The sequence below is a fragment of the Salvelinus fontinalis genome, chromosome 40 (assembly GCF_029448725.1).
Source record: "Salvelinus fontinalis isolate EN_2023a chromosome 40, ASM2944872v1, whole genome shotgun sequence".
Classification (NCBI taxonomy): Eukaryota; Metazoa; Chordata; class Actinopteri; order Salmoniformes; family Salmonidae; genus Salvelinus; species Salvelinus fontinalis.
In genome coordinates, this window is record NC_074704.1 from 13769716 (window position 1) to 13791204 (window position 21489).

The window sequence follows — 21489 nt, forward strand, 5'->3', positions numbered from 1 at the left end:
TGAAATAAAATCAGAGCCGGAGACAATCGCCGTGTATACCGAATGCTTTTCAGAAGACAATGTCGAGGTCCTTCGTGCGCCTTGGAAAACTGACAAAATGGCTGACCTGTCACTCCAAAAGCTCTTGTTCGACCTCAGATCAAGCTAGACACCCCATTCCACCTTCCACTGCCTGTTGACATCTAGTGGAAGGCGTATGAAGTGCATGCATATCGATAAATATAAGGCAATTGAATAGGCAGGCCCTGAAACAGAGCCTCGTTTTCAGATTTTTCACTTCCTGTATGGAAGTTTGCTGCCAAATGAGTTCTGTTTTACTCACAGATATAATTCAAACAGTTTTAGAAACTTGAGAGTGTTTTCTATCCAATAGTAATAATACTATGCATATTGTATGATCTAGAATAGAGTACAAGGCCGTTTAAATTGGGCACGATTTTTTCCAAAGTGAAAACAGCGCCCCCCTATTGACAAGAAGCCCCATTGCAAAGTTACACCTCACTGTTCTATTTTTGGAGTTAATCAATTAAATACATGAAACCAATCAGAATTCAGAAGAATGATGAAGTCAGGTGTGATGTAATATGGAGGACCAGCCTATTCCCTGTGATGTAAACTACAACAGAAATAACTTCAAATGTATAACTTCAAATTAAACCAATCGTTTGCACTCATGACTTGAGTAATTAAAGTAAACCAACATTTTGGAAATACATAACACCGTCTAACAAAACATCAAAGAACGTTAGCTATATGCTGTTATCTTAGCCAGCCAGCTAACATTAGCTATATGCTGTTATCTTAGCCAGCCAGCTAATGTTAGCTATATGCTGTTATCTTAGCCAGCCAGCTAGCGTTAGCTAAATGCTGTTATCTTAGCCAGACAGCTAGCGTTAGCTATATGCTGTTATCTTAGCCAGCCATCTAACGTTAGCTATATGCAGTTATCTTAGCCAGGCAGCTAACGTTAGATATTTAGCCAACTAGCTATTAGCCTAACCAGCGTAGCCAACCAGCACAGTTATGGTCAGCGAGACCAACTAACATTACCGGAGAAAAAGTTACAAAACTCCCGTAGTCTATTTCACAGAAAACATGCTGAAAAGTAGTGATGGGGAAACAACGCTTCCTAAAGCATTGGCTCTTTCCAGCCAATTGTGTCAAAAATAGGTTCATTACTCAAGGCTTTGAGCGACACAGAATTTAGAACAGCCACATCATTATAGATGAAGTCACATGCCGTAGCAGCGTAGCCATTATGTCATATATTAAACCACTGGCCCTGTTCGAGAGCATCAAATCCATGCTGCGTTGTGGGTAAACGGTGATTGGCTGACTGATTTATAAATAATCATGAGTAGTTATTTATGATGGAAGGTGATTTGTAAATTAGGCAGTCAGCACCCACCTGCACTGTCGGCTGCAATGTCGAACGAGCCCAATACCAAACAAATCAGGTGTTCGACAAAATTATTCTTCAGACGTCATTGATCACGTGCTGCTGATAAAGTGACCCTCCTTTGAATTATACCGCTAAGCGACTTCAGTACATGCCTCATAGCTCCAGTCGCAAACTTAACCCCGTTCCTGCTGAAGAAGAGGCGGTCTGCTGGATGGAGAAAGAAGCTCTCGTGAAAGAGGAGGAAGAGGAGGCTGTTATACAAAAACAAGTAGAAGGTGAGGCTGTTACTGTGAAAGAAGAAGAGAAATACGTTACAGAGGAAGAGGAGGACTACGACGTTTCAGTGAAAGAAGAGGAGGGGGAGATGGCTGTCACATCGAAAAATGAAGAGGACGAAACTGGATATCTGGTCCCGGTTTCCCAAACGCATCTTCAGGCATCCGGTTCTAAAGATGAACTTAGCAATGAGATGGTTTTGAGAAACCGTTCCCTGAGTAACACTCGTAAATACTGTCTTAAATACAGAGGAACAAACTCTGAGGTTGTTTTACTGATGTGTGGTGTTAAAGGGGAAATGTGCAATTGCTACATCTATATTTTTACTTTAAATTATTTATTTATAGCCATTGATTCTTGAAGAATATAACACATGCCTCATGAGCTTAATTAAACTGTTTTTACCCCATCAGAACCCTAAATAAGCTTTTTTACTTCAATGTTTAGAAACAATGTAAATCAACACTGTATAGCCTCAACATGGTTAAAACTATAATGTTGATATCATGGATGGTCAGTCCTTTCATACATAGGTCTGTCTATGAATTTGAGACTAGTTACATTTCTCCAGCCCCATCCATCATCTTATTACCAAAACAGTGGTGGAATTACAGCTTTGTTATTGGCTGAACTGCAGATTGGTTGATTGTTGTGTGGCTTTTTTAAAGGGGCAACCTAGTTTTTAAACAGCAACAAAATGGCTGCCCAGAGTCCTGAGCTGTGTTAGAATACTCATACTAACTGTACTATTTGGGATGTAAATTGAGTATATAGTCTGTTTATTGGTCATAGTATGATGTAGTTAGTATGCCAAAAGTTCCCGGATGTCGTTCTAAATTCACCAAAATACGAAGTATACATGCAGTACTTTAGGGCCCATAATGCAATTCTTCAGGAAATGGTTGTGGCTTCAACGTTTTCAGTTTAGAAGAAAATGGGGGAAAATATGCAGCCGAAGTCCAACGAGAGAGCGGATACAAACGAACTGCTTTAAATAATTATGACAAATGTTGAGCAATGTAATAAAGTAATGACTTTTCAAATAAGTTACCTTACACGTTATGTTAGCAACACTATCATTACAAAACGCATAGCATATCTTTACAGCAGTATGTACCAGTATGTGAGCTAGCTACCTAACGTTAGTTGGCTACTTATACAGCAAACTTGCCAGTATAGTAACTATATTCTAACTAACTACCCAATATTTATTGACTTGATTAGAGCGCATAATAACTGATGAATTTAATAACGCTCAACACCCGTTGAATATGGCCGGTGTAAGTAAACATCTGCAAAAAAAATCTAATTAAATTGTTGCCAGCAGCACAGTTAGTCACCAACGCTCTGGATAACATGAAATGTTTGTGTTTCCATGATTTCAACAGTTCACCAGTTAACTAAGCCTATAATGTGGACACCAAGGATGTGGATACCAAGGAACTTGAAGCTTTCAACCTGCTCCGCTACAACCCCTTTGATGAGAATGGGGGCGTGCTCAGTGTTTAGTCCCAGGGTCCTTCGCTTAGTGATGAGCTTTGAGGGAACTATGGTGTTGAACGCTGAGCTGTAGACGATGAATAGCATTCTCACATAGGTGTTCCTTTTGTCCAGGTGGGAAAGGGCAGTGTGGAGTGCAATAGAGATTGCATCATCTGTGGATCTGTTGGGGCGGTATGCAAATTGGAGTGGGTCTAGGGTTTCTGGGATAATGGTGTTGATGTGTGCCACGACCAGCTTTTCAAAACACTTCATGGCTACAGACGTGAGTGCTACAGGTCGGGAGTCATTTAGGCAGGTTACCTTAGTGTTCTTGGCTACAGGGACTATGGTGGTCTGCTTGAAACATCTTGGTATTACAGACAGGGGATGAAAATGTCAGTGAAGACCCTTTCCAGTTGGTCAGCTTATGCTTGGAGTACACGTCCTGGTAATCCGTTTGGCCCTGTGGCCTTGTGAATGTTAACCTGTTTAAAGGTCTTACTCACATGGGCTGCGGAGAGCGTGATCACAAAGTCGTCCGGAACAGCTGATGCTCTCATGCATGTGTCAGTGTTACTTTCCTCGAAGCGAGCATAGAAGTTATTTAGCTTGTCTTGTAGTATCGTGACACTGGGCAGCTATCGGCTGTGCTTCCCTTCGTAGTCTAATAGTTTACAAGCCCTGCCACATCCGACGAGGGTCGGAGCCAGTGTTCAAGGGGTATATCAATCTCCCCAGGGTAGCAGTAGCAGTTGAGAGATTTGTTCACAGAGATTTGTTACCCCTCCCATAGGTGGCTCATTATTTGAATTAATTGCTGATTCCTACCTGTAGCTCACTATGAAGTGTCTAGTGGTACAGGTAAAGGGCCCTGTTGGAGATTGGTGGTTGGTAGCGGAGTCGAGGGAACAAGCAGGGTTGGACACGGCTATATTATTATCCCACACAGTCTCTGTGGTTCATATGAACACCGTTCCTGGGAATTAGATTTGATTACAAATCGTCCCAGTTTGTTACCACAGACGAGGTCCGTTTGTCCCATTCCCAGCAAAGTTACGATGCGCTTTGTCATTTCCAGAGTCAGTTTACTTTGGTACTGTCCATATGTAGCTTGTTTTTGGTCACAGAATGGCTATACCTGGAGCTAACTATGCAGAGCATAGCACATGTGGAATGACTTTAGCTTCCCTCCAAGCCTGAGGGCACACGCTCTCTAGTAGGCTTAAATTAAAGATACGGAAAATAGGAGTGGCAATATAGTCCGCTATTATCCTCAGTAATTTTCCATCTAGATTGTCAGACCCCGGTGGCTTGTCATTGTTGATAGACAACAATCATTTTTTCACCTCTTCCACACTACCTTTACGGAATTCTAAATTACAATGCTTGTTTTTCATAATTTGGTCAGATATACTTGGATGTGTAGTGTCAGCGTTTGTTGCTGGTATGTCATTCCTAAATTTGCTAATCTTGTCAATGAAAAAATCATAAAAGTAGTTGGCTTTGATGAATGAGCCATCTGATTCAGTTAATGATGGAGCAGAGTTTGCCTTTTTCCCCAAAATTGTATGTAAGGTTCTCCATAGCTTTTTACTATCATTCTTTGTTATTTATCTTTGTTTCATTGTCTTTTTTTTATTTTTATTCAGTTTAGTCACATGATTTCTCAAGTTGCAGGATGTTTGCCAATCGGTTGTACAGCCAGACTTATTTGCAATTCCTTTTCCCTCATCCCTCTCAACCATACCATTTTTCAATTCCTCATCAATCCACTGGAATTTAACAGTTTTTACAGTCATTTTCTTAATGGGTGCATGCTTATTAGTAACTGGAATAAGCAATTTCATAAATGCGTGCAGCGTCTGGTTGCTCCTCATTACATACCACAGAGCAGCAAACATCATTTACATCATCAACATAGGAATCACCCGTTTTCTTAAATAATTGAGACACACAAATGACTCCAGGGGACCAGAGATCAAGATAGCCTAACCATAAGAAAAAAACCTCTTCCTTAAATTCTCCTCACACTGCTGCTGGCCTTCGTAAATTCTGACGTTATGCTCCTGAAGTTTCCAGTAATAGGCTACAACAGCAGTCGGCAACCTTTTCCATTTGTAGTGCCAATTTATCTGACCATTTCTACTGATCTGGTAACAGTTATGATTTTCATATTCACATTTTACTGGAACAGTTTCATTTAATTAATAATTAAATAGTCTTTGAATCTCAAAATAATTTTCTATGATTAATCTACATTCTATTTAAATGACAATTATACAAATCTAAATAACTTTTATTGCCATTGCCAACTATGTAAAAATAGCCTACATAAAGCCAACAAATAAAAACAGCTAGAAAATATCCAGATAAAAATAAATCACATTGGCTGCTCATGGCCTGTCTACATAGTTGATACAATGTTTCAAGTTCTATCACCTAGGTCGGTCCGAAACTTGATATAAAATATTCTGGGCCCTCAGAGTTTCCCGCGCCAGTGAGTTTGGGACAGACACAGCTGTAGGCTATTTGTGTAAGGGATAAGAAGTAATCAGGTATTTTATGATATTTCCACTGGATCAGAGCATTAAATTTTTCCCTTTCATGTCAAGTGTTTATCAAGAGTGAGAGCTGGAAATATTTTACAAATACTTTGAGGAACTATTGTCATTTGCTAATTTATTTTAGTAAGACTTTCTTTACTTGCTGTTTGAGGTGAAGAGAAAATTACTTTGAGAAGCTCCACAAATCATTAGTGGTGGAGCGTCAATACTATCAGACATCCCCAAATAGGTGCATCGCTCTCTGCATCGCTCTCTGCCCTTTGTGTTTGTTAAAATGCAATTTGGTTGCAGAAACTCCTCCAAGCTAATGCAGAAACCTCTAGTTATACCATAGACCTACTGTAGGACCAATAACTTCACCTAAAAACATAGACCTACTGTAGGACCCATAACTTCACCTAACAACAACATAGACCTACTGTAGGACCCATAACTTCACCTAACAACAACATAGACCTACAGAAAGGTGCCTATATTGTAGACCAAAAGTTGTCTGGCACACTGCTTACTGTCTAGCATACAATCGTTGATGTTACTAATGTGAAAACAAAATATGACTATTGTTGTTCACTTGACTGTCTTAAGACCAATGTCAAATAATGAACATTCATGACAGACGTCATTGTTTGTACAACATCATGGCTACGATGTTGGCATCACCTTTTACGGTGGATTTTTGCTGTTGTGGGCCTTAAACCATCTGTCTGACTTTTTGTTCACACAGGAGAGAGACGTGACTATCGTGGATCCTCTGGGGGGCCTCAACAACCTCATGATGCTGATGAGGCAGAGAATAGTCTCTCCACATCAAAACACCTCAGGAAACACCAGCAGAGACTCACAGGGAATAAATCTCATTGCTGCTCTGACTGTGGAAAAGGTTGCAAATCTTCATCAGAACTTAAAATACACCAGAGAACACACACAGGTGAGAAACCTCATAGCTGTGATCAATGTGGGATGAGTTTTACTACATCAAGCCATCTGATTCAACACCAGAGAACACACACAGGAGAGAAACCTCATAGCTGTGATCAATGTGGGATGAGTTTTACTACATCAAGCCATCTGATTCAACACCAGAGAACACACACAGGAGAGAAGTCTCATAGCTGTGATCAATGTGACAAGAGATACTCTGATAAAAGATCTCTGATCAAACATCAGAAAATACATACATGAAGGAGTTGTTTCATGATATCAATGAAATAATGTCACAATGTAGAATGTTTTAACGTTGTAGTAGGAGTATTTTAATGATGTCACAATGTAGAATGTTTTAACATTGTAGAATGAGTATTTTAATGATGTTCTACCTTATCGTTTGCCCTGTTCAATTGATTGCAGCATGATATGGATATTAGCCTCAGGGGAAAATCCAGGCTCTGAATTGAAAGAGTATTATTTAACAAAAAGTGACTAACAAAAAAAGAGCTGTGTTACACCTCCTGCGTTGGTGATGCACTTGAATCAAAATGCAGCACTTCAAAATGTAGCCAGCTGTATTCTACAAGTTGAAAAAGCTGCTTGTTTAAAAAATACATGTAATATGATAATTGTTGCAGATGTTTGTGTATATACACATGAAAGCAGTATAATAAATTGGTCTAATCAATTTTTATTAGCAATCTGACATCACTACAGTATTTCTTGACAACATTCAAATGCGAATTGTCTTTATTCCACTACTGAAGAAGCATGACTCAAATCACCTCATATTTCAAACATTCAGCCTGACAAAAGATACATGTTTTATTATTCCATGCCTCACCATTAAGTGAAGTATTGCCAATACATATTAACAAAGGGGTGTACGTTTGGGTTTGATTTTCATATTTACAATTTGTAACATTTAGTAATCATAATTATTTATGCAACCAGCTGACCATTTTTGGGTACAATTATATTGACATTGTTGCCCTACTTTTAGATATAATTATATTGACGTTGTTGCCCTTCTTTTAGAATATCAGGATTCATTCTCAGATGTGCTAACCCAAATGCATGACATTGGGGACTGGGCCCCGATCCAACAACATGCCTATGGAGTGAACCCTGAAAAGAGAGAGAAACTCCGCAGTGAGGTGGAAAGTTACTACAGATATTGCTGTTGTTGGTTGCTGATTGTCTCAAGGGTGTTTTTGCGTTTAGCCATTGCTTTGCCATGGATCACTATTTATTTTGTTCCAAGGGGACGAGAGTTCTAGAACTTAGTGAGTTTTAGGAAGACGAGAGTTCCAGAAGCTTGTGGGGGGAAAATATAGGATCTATTTGTTGTCTTAAGGGGGAAAGTGTTACATTTATGTTTTGAGGTTGGACTTTATCACGTATAGCTCGTTAGCACGTTGGGCGCACTGATTGGTGTCACCTCGTTAGTCTGTATGTGTTACACCTGTGCTGGCTTGTCCATCTCGTTAGTGGGAAGGTGTTTCACCTGAGCTGGTCCAGGTTAAATTTAAGAGTGTCTGGCCCAGTGCTCCAGTTGTCTTGATAGATGTGGAGAGTCAACACCTTTAGTTGCTCCACCTTTTTGGTTTGCTTCCTGTCTTTAAGTTTGTTGTGGCTTTTTCTTTAATTTGCCTCTTCTTGGGCAGATTTAGTGGGTCTCATGGTGGGTGTCTTTTAGGTCCCAGTTGTTGTTATAGTCAACTTTCAGTGGACACCCCCATAGTGTCTTTCAGAACCCATTCTAAAACCCCACCTGTTTAGTTGTGGTTGTTGTCAGTGACTCTTTGTTAGTACCCTCTTCTATTTAAGGGACATTTCTGGGTTTCTTGCTGGGGAAATGTAACAACAAACAATGTTGGATTTTCCATCCAATTGTTAATATTTTAATCAATGGAATTTCCTTAATGTTCATTAGTCTTTCAGTTAGTATTCTGTTTTTTATCCTCTTATGTTTGTTGTGTACTAAACATTTCTGTTTATTTTTTTTCTTTCTGTGATGCCGTTGCATGCATGTCTGAAATGTGCTGTATAAATAAAGCTTGATTTGAACATATTGTAGAACAGATGAACCCAATGACTGACCAATCAACAGACTCTTGCCAAGCCAATGAACAAATATGTGTAAAAGCAACACATTTCTTGGTCCATCTTATTATGAAAAGCTGTATCACATTTCAAGCCTGCTGAAGGCGTGGTGGAGTGGTAAACACCACCCCCGGCTCTACCAGGGGCTTGAGGTGGTCTCCCACAGCTCTGCTTATGTCATGTTCTGTGGCCTTGCCGTTCCATTTCTTGACTGCCCCTGCAACACAGAAAGGAACACATTTAGTCATATTATATAAAACACTCAGGGTCGGTTTCACAGACAAGGCTTAAGTTTAGTCCCAGACTAAAATGAGCTGTCTTAACTCAAAGCGACTTGCACAGACTTCTCTTAAAATAGTGGTAGATTTAGCCTGTTCTGGACTTAACAAAGGCGATTGCAAGAGGGAGGATTAGAGCTACTTTAGGACTAAATAAAAGCTTACATTAATCTTTCAAAGAGGCAGGTTTAATTTCTGCTTTGTGCTGTTTGTGAGGGAGCCTGGACTATGTGGAATGTCTAAGTGAAGACCAACATGCAATACAGAGGCCAGACCAGTACTGGTGGATAGGAGTCATCCATTACATTACTTTGAGACCGCTTTCCTATGTACAAAGAAAATGCATTGGAGATAATATCTCTGCTTGAGCCTCCACTTTCCTCTCTGTCTCAAAGAGGACGGCCTTCACCCAATTCTCTCCAACTTCTGATCACTTTGAGGTTTTTTGGCATCTGGCATCTTTCATTGTGAAACTGGTGATTTGTGTGGTGCCAAAGAAGCAACTGTGTGTTTAATTGTTCACAAAGTCTGCAGGGCCATTTGTGAACTGAAGAGTCTTTACATCTAGTTTCCTGATGCTGCTGGCCAAGCCAACTATAAAGTCTGCAGGGCCATTTGTGAACTGAGGAGTCTTTACCTCAAGTCTCCTGATGCTGCTGGTCAAGCCAACTATAAAGTCTGCAGGGCCATTTGTTTACTGAATCTTTACATCTAGTTTCCTGATGCTGCTGGTCAAGCCAACTATAAAGTTAAATTCTATGAACATGGGCAGTTCCCAGGAGTGATTGGCTGGTTAGATGGATGTCATGTTCCCATCAAGTGTCCATCAACTCCTGATGCTGAGGAGTACTGTAACCATAACAACTGGTTTACCATCAACTCCTGATGCTGAGGAGAACCGTAACCATAACAACTGGTTTACCATCAACTCCTGATGCTGAGGAGTACTGTAACCATAACAACTGGTTTACCATCAACTCCTGATGCTGAGGAGTACTGTAACCATAACAACTGGTTTATCATCAACTCCTGATGCTGAGGAGTACCGTAACCATAACAACTGGTTTACCATCAACTCCTGATGCTGAGGAGTACCGTAACCATAACAACTGGTTTACCATCAACTCCTGATGCTGAGGAGAACCGTAACCATAACAACTGGTTTACCATCAACTCCTGATGCGGAGGAGTACTGTAACCATAACAACTGGTTTACCATCAACTCCTGATGCTGAGGAGTACCGTAACCATAACAACTGGTTTACCATCAACTCCTGATGCTGCGGAGTACCGTAACCATAACAACTGGTTTATCATCAACTCCTGATGCTGAGGAGTACCGTAACCATAACAACTGGTTTTCCATCAATGTTCAGGGTGGATGCACTCCTCATTTAGAGTTCGCACACATTGTTGCCCGTTGGAAAGATGCAACTCAGGATTGAAGGATTTCCCTCAACTCTTCATTGGTCTCAGTTTCAGAGAGGACAACATAGTGGACAACTACTTGGTGACAGTGGATATTAAGGTGAGAAACATGGTCTACTAATATGGTCTACTATATAGTAACATGGTCTACTAATATTTACTACATAGTAACATGGTCTACTAATATGGTCTACTACATAGTAACATGGTCTACTAATATTTACTACATAGTAACATGGTCTACTAATAGTTACTACATAGTAACATGGTATACTAATAGTAACATGGTCTACTACTAGTTACTACATAGTAACATGGTCTATTAATAGTTACTACATAGTAATATGGTCTACTAATATTTACTACATAGTAACATGGTCTACTAATAGTTACTACATAGTAACATGGTCTACTAATAGTTACTACATAGTAACATGGTCTACTAATAGTTACTACATAGTAACATGGTCTACTAATAGTTACTACATAGTAACATGGTCTACTAATATTTACTACATAGTAACATGGTCTACTAATAGTTACTACATGGTAACATGGTCTATTCATAGTTATTACATAGTAATATGGTCTACTAATAGTTACTACATAGTAATATGGTCTACTAATAGTTACTACATAGTAACATGGTCTACTAATAGTTACGACATAGTAATATGGTGTACTAATAGTTACTACATAGTAATATGGTCTACTAATAGTTACTACATAGTAACATGGTCTACTAATAGTTACGACATAGTAATATGGTGTACTAATAGTTACTACATAGTAATATGGTGTACTAATAGTTACTACATAGTAATATGGTCTACTAATAGCTACTACATAGTAACATGGTCTACTAATAGTTACTACATAGTAATATGGTCTACTAATAGTAATATGGTCTACTAATAGTTACTACATAGTAATATGGTCTACTAATAGTTACTACATAGTAATATGGTCTACTAATAGCTACTACATAGTAACATGGTCTACTAATAGTTACTACATAGTAATATGGTGTACTAATAGTTACTACATAGTAACATGGTCTACTAATAGCTACTACATAGTAACATGGTCTACTAATAGTTACTACATAGTAACATGGTCTACTAATAGTTACTACATAGTAACATGGTCTACTAATAGTTACTACATAGTAACATGGTCTACTAATAGTTACTACATAGTAACATGGTCTACTAATAGTTACTACATAGTAATATGGTCTACTAATAGCTACTACATAGTAACATGGTCTACTAATAGTTACTACATAGTAATATGATCAGAGTAACTTTTTATTCACTCCAGACATAAATCCCACAACAGCTGAGCAGCAAAGATATAACAGAGCTCATATGCACACGAGAGGGATGGTCGAGTGTGTTTTTGGAGTATGGAAAAATAGATTCCAGTGTTTTCGCAATATACTTCGTTTCAAGCCAAGAAGATGCTGCAAGGTGATCATTGCTACAGCTGTGCTGCCCAACTACCTGAAGCAGCATGACTGTCCTGATGCTCCCATGATCAGCATCAAACAGATGTACCCGTGGCTGAGGCAGATATACCCGTGGCTGAGGTAGATGTGTCCGTGGCTGAGGCAGATGTACCCATGACTGAGGTAGATGTGTCCGTGGCTGAGGCAGATGTGTCCGCGGCTGAGGTAGATGTGTCCGTGGCTGAGGCAGGTGTGTCCATGGCTGAGGTAGATGTGGCTGAGGTAGATGTGTCCGTGGCTGAGGTAGATGTGTCCATGACTGAGGCAGGAAATGACCAACGAGGACTTGCACACGGAGTTGCTTCACATTGCAGCACTTCAACTAGATGAGATGCATTTAAATATGGAATGTGTTCATTATGGATTATTTTTGGTTTGATAATGTTTGTTCTGTACAAAATTCTCTGGTTACTGTTTCATGCATTGTCATCTTCTTTGTTCTCTGCTGAAAGGTGGTGGCAGCATCTTCTCTCAGGGATGTTATAGCAGATGTGGAGGGAACACACTCACTGTCTACTAGCTCTTCCAACCTGTTCACATTACACACTCACTGTCTACTGGCTCTTCCAACCTGTTCACATTACACACTCACTGTCTACTGGCTCTTCCAACCTGTTCACATTACACACTCACTGTCTACTGGCTCTTCCAACCTGTTCACATTACACACTCACTGTCTACTGGCTCTTCCAACCTGTTCACATTACACACTCACTGTCTACTGGCTCTTCCAACCTGTTCACATTACACACTCACTGTCTACTGGCTCTTCCAACCTGTTCACATTACACACTCACTGTCTACTGGCTCTTCCAACCTGTTCACATTACACACTCACTGTCTACTGGCTCTTCCAACCTGTTCACATTACACAATCACTGTGTACGGTCGTGGTCAAAAGTTTTGAGAAGGACACAAATATAAATTTTCACAAAGTCTGCTGCCTCAGTTTGTATGATGGCATTTAGCATATACTCCAGAATGTTATGAAGAGTGATCAGATGAATTGCAAAGTCCTTCTTTGCCATGCAAATGAACTGAATCCCCCAAAAACATTTCCACTGCATTTCAGCCCTGCCACAAAAGGACCAGCTGACATCATGTCAGTGATTCTCTCGTTAACACAGGTGTGAGTGTTGACGAGGACAAGGCTGGAAATCACTCTGTCATGCTGATTGAGTTTGAATAACAGACTGGAAGCTTCAAAAGGAGGGAGGTGCTTGGAATCATTTTTCCACAGAGTCTATAAAAGGCAGAGATCATTTAATAATAGAAGTGATGTCACACAATATGAATATGAGAAATCCTGATAGTAATGCAGATATCTCACCTCTAGTTGTTGTTTCTTCTTGTAATCCTGATAATAATGTAGATATCTCACCTGAAGTTGTTGTACTCTTCTTGTGGTCACATTTCCATTGAATTCACAGCAAATTGCAGCCCAACCCTCTTGTTCTACTGCTCAGTAGCAGCAGTGTGCTTTTTACCTTCAATAACTGGATGGTTTGACAACATTTGTTTTGGAGCGTTTTAATGAGCAGCATTAGACCAACAGAATGTGTTCATATTGAACCTAATCAGGATTAACCCAGGTGTTCATACTGAACCTAATCAGGATTAACCCAGGTGTTCATACTGAACCTAATCAGGATTAACCCAGGTGTTCATACTGAACCTAATCAGGATTAACCCAGGCGTTCATACTGAACCTAATCAGGATTAACCCAGGCGTTCATACTGAACCTAATTGGGATTAACCCTGGTGTTCATACTGAACCTAATTGGGATTAACCCTGGTGTTCATACTGAACCTAATCAGGATTAACCCAGGCGTTCATACTGAACCTAATCAGGATTAACCCAGGTGTTCATACTGAACCTAATCAGGATTAACCCAGGCGTTCATACTGAACCTAATCGGGATTAACCCTGGTGTTCATACTGAACCTAATCAGGATTAACCCAGGTGTTCTCATTTAGGCTTACTTACCTGACTCCAGGACTCCAGTCTCCGACGGACTAAACCTAATTTAAGCCACGTTCAGGAAAGCTACTTAAATGTCCTAGTTAAAATCCTGTTAAAATTAACAGCTCAAAAACCACACAGAATCTGGGAATAATGTGTTAGAGGACAATTTCTAGAAAACAGCTTGCTACATTTAAGTGCTGCATTTTGATTCAAGTGGGTCACCAACGTATAACCCAACTCTTTTTGTTAGTCACTTTTTGTTAAACCACATAAATAGTACTCATTCAATTCAGAGCCTGGATTTTCCCCCTGAGGCTAATATCCATATCATGTTGAAATCAATAGAACAGGGGGCAAATGTTTAGTCTTCTACATTGTGACATCATTAAAATACTCCATTTACAATGTTAAAACATTCTACATTGTGACATCATTAAAATACTCCTTCTACAATGTTAAAACATTCTACATTGTGACATAATTTCATTGATATCATGAAACAACTCCTTCATGTATGTATTCTCTGATGTTTGATCAGAGGTCTTTTATCAGAGTATCTCTTCCCACATTGATCACAGCTATGAGGTTTCTCTCCTGTGTGTGTTCTCAGTTGTACTATCAGAATGTTTGGCTGAGTAAAACTCTTCCCACATTGATTACAGCTATAAGATTTCTCTGTGTGTGTTCTCTGATGTGTCGTCAGATAGTTAGATATAACAAACCTCTTCCCACATTGATCACAGCCATAAGGTTTCTCTCCGGTGTGTGCTCTCTGGTGCACTATCAGGCTGCCTGATTGAGCAAAACTCTTCTCACATTGATCACAGCTATAAGATTTCTCTCCCGTGTGAATTCTCAGGTGGCCTTGTAGTGAATTTAATCTTGAGTAATGTTTCCCACAGTAAGAGCAGCAGAAAGATTTCTCTCCTGTGTGAATTCTTTGGTGTACTTTAAGTGAATCTGATATTGAGAAACTTTTCCCACAGTCAAAACAGTGGTTGATTTCTCTCCTGTGTGTGTTCTCTGGTGCACTTTTAGTGAATCTGAACATGAGTAACTCTTCCCACAGTAAACACAGTGGTTAGATTTCTCTCCTGTGGATCTCTCCGGGTGTTTCTTGATGTGTTCTAATGTGGAGAGACTTTTCTCTGCATCATGATGTTGTTGAGGCTCCCCAGAGGACCCACGGTAGTCCCGTCTCTCTCCTGTGTGAACAACAAAGTCAGACAGATGGTTTAAGGCCCACAACTGCAGAAATCCACTGTAAAAGGTGATGCCAACAGCGTAGCCATGACGTTGTACAACAATTGACGTCTGTAATGAAAGTTAAAATGATTTAACAAATGTCTGAATATGAGAAATAATAGTCATATTTTGATCTTGTTTTCACATTAGTAGTAACATCTAAGATTGTAGGCTAGAAATAAGTTATTCATGTTGTTGAAACTCTAAGCAGTGTGCCAGCTGACTTTTGGTCTCCATTATTGGCCCCTTTCTGTGTTTAATAAAATAGCGGCACGAGGGCAAAGCACATACAATTTGGTTGCAGAAACTCCTCCCTGCTAATGAGGAAACCGATAGTTATGGATGTAGTATATCAGGTAATGAGGAAACCACTAGTTATGGATGTAGTATATCTGCTAATGAGGAAACCACTAGTTATGGATGTAGTATATCTGCTAATGAGGAAACCACCAGTTATGGATGTAGTATATCTGGTAATGAGGAAACCACTAGTTATGGATGTAGTATAACTGGTAATGAGGAAACCACTAGTTATGGATGTAGTATATCAGGTAATGAGGAAACCACTAGTTATGGATGTAGTATATCTGCTAATGAGGAAACCACTAGTTATGGATGTAGTATATCTGCTAATGAGGAAACCACCAGTTATGGATGTAGTATATCTGGTAATGAGGAAACCACTAGTTATGGATGTAGTATAACTGGTAATGAGGAAACCACTAGTTATGGATGTAGTATATCTGGTAATGAGGAAACTACTAGTTATGGATGTAGTATAACTGGTAATGAGGAAACCACTAGTTATGGATGTAGTATATCTGCTAATGAGGAAACTACTAGTTATGGATGTAGTATATCTGGTAATGAGGAAACCGCTAGTTATGGATGTAGTATATCTGCTAATGAGGAAACCACTAGTTATGGATGTAGTATATCTGGTAATGAGGAAACCACTAGTTATGGATGTAGTATAACTGGTCATGAGGAAACCACTAGTTATGGATGTAGTATATCTGGTAATGAGGAAACCACTAGTTATGGATGTAGTATAACTGGTAATGAGGAAACCACTAGTTATGGATGTAGTATATCTGGTAATGAGGAAACCGCTAGTTATGGATGTAGTATATCTGGTAATGAGGAAACCACTAGTTATGGATGTAGTATATCTGGTAATGAGGAAACCAGTAGTTATGGATGTAGTATAACTGGTAATGAGGAAACCACTAGTTATGGATGTAGTATATCTGGTAATGAGGAAACCACTAGTTATGGATGTAGTATATCTGCATAGAGCAAAAATGGTGAGCCAAGATTTTAGTTTTTCCACAATGTATTCGGAATTTTACAGCGCAAGATCAGGAGTGCTACTCAAGGAAACTCACATTAAGCTCTTTGTATATTCACTAATTCACCACCGTGGGGGAAAACTCAGGGGAGTTCTCATAGGCTGACAGCAAAAATAGCCTCTATTTACAGGTTGCTTATGAGTGCATTTCACACTACTTTGGATTATAACTGTAAGGCTCGTTTGAATGTCCTGATTGATATAATGTTGGTGTTATTGTCGAAAATGTACTACTTTATATTTAAAAATGACTTCAACCAGTAAAATGCTCTTTGGCTCCATCAGCCTGACAATGAAGGTTTGTACACTAAGTGTTGAACAAATTGGCCCATAACTTAACCTAACAACAACCTAGACCTACTGTAGGACCCATACCTTCATCTAACAACAACATAAACCTACTGTAGGACCTATAACTTCACCTAACAACAACATAGACCTACTGTAGGACCCATAACTTCACCTAACAATAACCTAGACCTACTGTAGGACCCATAACTTCACCTAACAACAACATAGACCTACTGTAGGACCCATAACATCACCTAACAATAACATAGACCTACTGTAGGACCCATAACTTCACCTAACAACAACATAGACTTACTGTAGGACCCATAACTTCACCTAACAACAACATAGACCTACTGTAGGACCCATAATTTCACCTAACAACAACCTAGACCTACTGTAGGACCCATAACTTCACCTAACAACAACCTAGACCTACTGTAGGACCCATAACTTCACCTAACAACAACACAGACCTACTGTAGGACCCATAACTATAACATAGACCTACTATAGGACCCATAACTTCACCTAACATAGACCTACTATAGGACCCATAACTTCACCTAACAACAACATAGACCCATAACTTCACCTAACAATAACATAGACCTACTGTAGGACCCATAACTATAAAATAGACCTACTTTAGGACCCATAACTTCACCTAACATAGACCTACTATAGGACCCATAACTTCACCTAACAATAACATAGACCTACTGTAGGACCCATAACTTCACCTAACAATAACCTAGACCTACTGTAGGACCCATAACTTCACCTAACAACAACCCAGACCTAGGACTATCAATCAATCAAGTTTATTTTATATAGCCCTTCTTACATCAGCTAATATCTCGAAGTGCTGTACAGAAACCCAGCCTAAAACCCCAAACAGCAAGCAATGCAGGTGTAGAAGCACGGTGGCTTGGAAAAACTCCCTAGAAAGGCCAAAACCTAGGAAGAAACCTAGAGAGGAACCAGGCTATGAGGGGTGGCCAGTCCTCTTCTGGCTGTGCCGGGTGGAGATTATAACAGAACATGGCCAAGATGTTCAAAATGTTCATAAATGACAAGCATGGTCAAATAATAATCAGGAATAAATGTCAGTTGGCTTTTCATAGCCGATCATTAAGAGTTGAAAACAGCAGGTCTGGGACAGGTAGGGGTTCCATAACTGCAGGCAGAACAGTTGAAACTGGAACAGCAGCAAGGCCAGGTGGACTGGGGACAGCAAGGAGTCATCATGCCCAGTAGTCCTGACGTATGGTCCTAGGGCTCAGGTCCTCCGAGAGAGAGAAAGAAAGAGATAAGGAGAGAATTAGAGAGAGCATACTTAAATTCACACAGGACACTGGATAAGACAGGAGAAGTACTCCAGATATAACCAACTGGCCCTAGCCCCCCGACACAAACTACTGCAGCATAAATACTGGAGGTTGAGACAGGAGGGGTCAGGAGACACTGGAGACACAGGAGACTATAAATCATTTCATATTTCAGGTGAAACATGGAAACTAAAATATCTTTGTCATGACATTTCATAACCTGATCACCAGATAATTTTGTGAATAATCCCACTAGGCTACTCTGTAATGTGTTGTCATTCTAAATGCCCTGAATAAAGGAAAATAGCTCTGTGTGTTGTACAATAGCCTATCTATCAAGGAACAGTTCTCTACACATTATGAGCAAAGTATCTCTGTGTCCAAACAGACTAACGAGACCCTGCAGTAAATCAAGCAGACAATAACATTATCAACATCAATTTGTTAGGGATGTTGGATCCAACGTGGAGCACGGCATAACTGTCTTTACCAGAGTAACGAATGAAGAAGCACTTTGGTTGTTGTTGCATGTCGTGATGTTTGTCATTTGACTGTCAAAATTGTCCGACAGCAAGATCCAGTATTTATGTTGAAGTTTATCACAAGCTGACTATAACTACTGTTCCCTGAAGGAGGGAAACTAGGTTTTCATAATGCTGACCCAAAAGTGTGTGTCCCATCATTGCAGCTTACTGACAACTGTCATCTTTATATTTTGGATTTTGGGGATTTTCTCTGCCATCATTCTGTATGTCTCTTTTTATCTGCAGTTATGTTTTAGTTGGGTTTTGTTAGTTGGGTTCTAACTGGTCTCCGGTAGTTGGGCTCCAGCTCGCTGACCATAGCTAGTTGACTAAATAGCTAATGTTAGCTGGCTGGCTAAGATAACTGCATATAGCTAATGTTAGCTGGCTGGCTAAGATAACTGCATATACCTAACGTTAGCTGGCTGGCTAAAATAACTGCATATAGCTAACATTCTTTGATTGGTTAGATGGCGTTATGTATTTCCAAAACATTGGTTTACTTTAATCACTCAAATCATGAGTGGAAACGATTGGTTTAATATGAAGTTATACATCAAGTTATTTCTGTTGTAGTTTACATCATAGGGAATAGGCTGGTCCTCCATATTACAACGCACCTGACTTTGGCATTCTTCTGATTTCTGATTGGTTTTATGTAATAAGGTGTAACTTTGCATTGGGTCTTCAAACATATATTTCATTTGATATTTTATAAACATACACATACAAATTACAACTACATCACACCTGCCCAGACCCACTAGTACACACCTCCATCTCCATTAACTACATCACACCTGCCCAGACCCACTAGAACACACCTCAATCTCCATTAACTACATCACACCTGCCCAGACCCACTAGAACACACCTCCATCTCCATTAACTACATCACACCTGCCCAAACCCACTAGCACACACCTCCATTTCCATTAACTACATCACACCTGCCCAGACCCACTGGAACACACCTCCATCTCCATTAACTACATCACACCTGCCCAGACCCACTAGAACACACCTCCATCTCCATTAACTACATCACACCTGCCCAGACACACTAGAACACACCTCCTTCTCCAGCGCCTGCATCACTCTCCTCCCCATAGCCTCAAACTACACCATTTGATTTCTCTCTATCCCCCAGACACTAGACACTAGTCTCCCAGTCCCTGCCGCTGAAAAACGTCCCTACAGCATGTTGCTGCCACCACTCTATCATAAGTGCACCTAGTGACCCAAAACGGCCTTCGTGCACCCGGTAACCATGCCATAAAGACCTGATTGGTGGAGTGCTGCATAGATGGTTGTCCTTCTGGAAGGTTCTCCCATCTCCACAGATGAACTCTAGAGTTCTGTCAGAGTGACCATCGGGTTCTTGGTCACCTCCCTAACCAAGGGCACATCTATTAGGTGTAGTAACTGTCATAATACATCACCGCTTAGTAACATCATAGTAACTAATATAAACAGATGTAGATCCCAGATATTACACTCCTCCCCCCTAGTGGTTAACTCCCAGAGGTTCCAATGGATTTACTGGCTGCAGTAACTAGTTCCATCGGGCCCTAGGACTTCCCAGAGGATTTACTGGCTGCAGTAACTAGTTCCATCGGGCCCTAGGACTTCCCAGGGGATTTACTGGCTGCAGTAACTAGTTCCATCGGTTCCTAGGACTTCCCAGTGGATTTACTGGCTGCAGTAACTAGTTCCATCGGGTCCTAGGACTTCCCAGGGGATTTACTGGCTGCAGTAACTAGTTCCATCGGGCCCTAGGACTTCCCAGGGGATTTACTGGCTGCAGTAACTAGTTCCATTGGGCCCTAGGCCTTCCCAGGGGATTTACTGGCTGCAGTAACTAGTTCCATTGGGCCCTAGGACTTCCCAGGGGATTTACTGGCTGCAGTAACTAGTTCCATTGGGTAGTAAGTCAAGGGGTCTGAATACTTAACATGTCAAATGGCCATCCCTAAGCCAAGCTGGGTAACGTGTCAAATGGCCATCCCTAAGCCAAGCTGGGTAACATGTCAAATGGCCATCCCTAAGCCAAGCTGGGTAACCTGTCAAATGGCCATCCCTAAGCCAAGCCGGGTAACGTGTCAAATGGCCATCCCTAAGCCAAGCTGGGTAACATGTCAAATGGACATCCCCAAGCCAAGCTGGGTAACGTGTCAAATGGCCATCCCTAAGCCAAGCTGGGTAACGTGTCAAATGGCCATCCCATTAATTAAAACCTCTTAAAGATCTCTACAGATCGGTGTCCCATCCACGGGAAGGTTGAGCTTATGTGCGCTAATGGGATTAGCATGAGGTTGTAAGTAACAAGACATTTTCCCAGGACATAGACATATATGATATTGGCAGAAAGCGTAAATTCTTGTTATTCTAACTGCATTGTCTAATTTACAGTAGCTATTACAATGAAAGAATACCACGCTATTGTTTGAGGTTTTCAAAGTTATGAACTTGAAAATAATACATTATGGCCTTTCTTCTGCATTTCAAAGATGATGGTATAAAAACAATGCAAAAAACGTTAGTTTTTTTCTTTGTATTATCACTTACCAGATTTATTGTGTTATATTCTCCTACATTAATTTCACACTTCCATAAACCTCAAAGTGTTTCCTTTCAAAAGGTATCAATAATATGTATATCCTTGCTTCAGGTCCTGAGCTACAGGCAGTTAGGCAAAAATTGAAAAAAATGGGCGGCTCCTTAAGAGTTAACTGTTGAAATTTAAGATCCCAGAATATTTCCATATGCACAAAAAGCTTAATTATCTCAAATGTTGTGAACACA

The 21489-nt window shown here is 40.2% G+C and overlaps 1 protein-coding gene across 1 annotated transcript; it reads left to right on the plus strand.

Annotated features, from left to right (window-relative positions):
• Positions 1-1550: 1550 nt before the first annotated feature.
• Positions 1551-7297, plus strand: LOC129839280 (zinc finger protein 22-like). Its single transcript, XM_055906590.1, has 2 exons — positions 1551-1905; positions 6449-7297. The coding sequence occupies exons 1-2, from the start codon at positions 1551-1553 to the stop codon at positions 6904-6906; spliced, it is 813 nt and encodes a 270-aa protein (XP_055762565.1). The 3' UTR covers positions 6907-7297.
• Positions 7298-21489: the final 14192 nt, after the last annotated feature.

What these genes read in the sequence shown, in the direction of transcription:
- LOC129839280 (XM_055906590.1), top strand. Translation starts at nt 1,551, where the DNA reads ATGCCTCATAGCTCCAGTCGCAAACTTAACCCCGTTCCTGCTGAAGAA. An exon ending in CCGTTCCCTGAGTAACACTC is followed by an intron (nt 1,906 to 6,448) that starts GTAAATACTGTC and finishes TTGTTCACACAG; the next exon opens with GAGAGAGACGTGACTATCGT.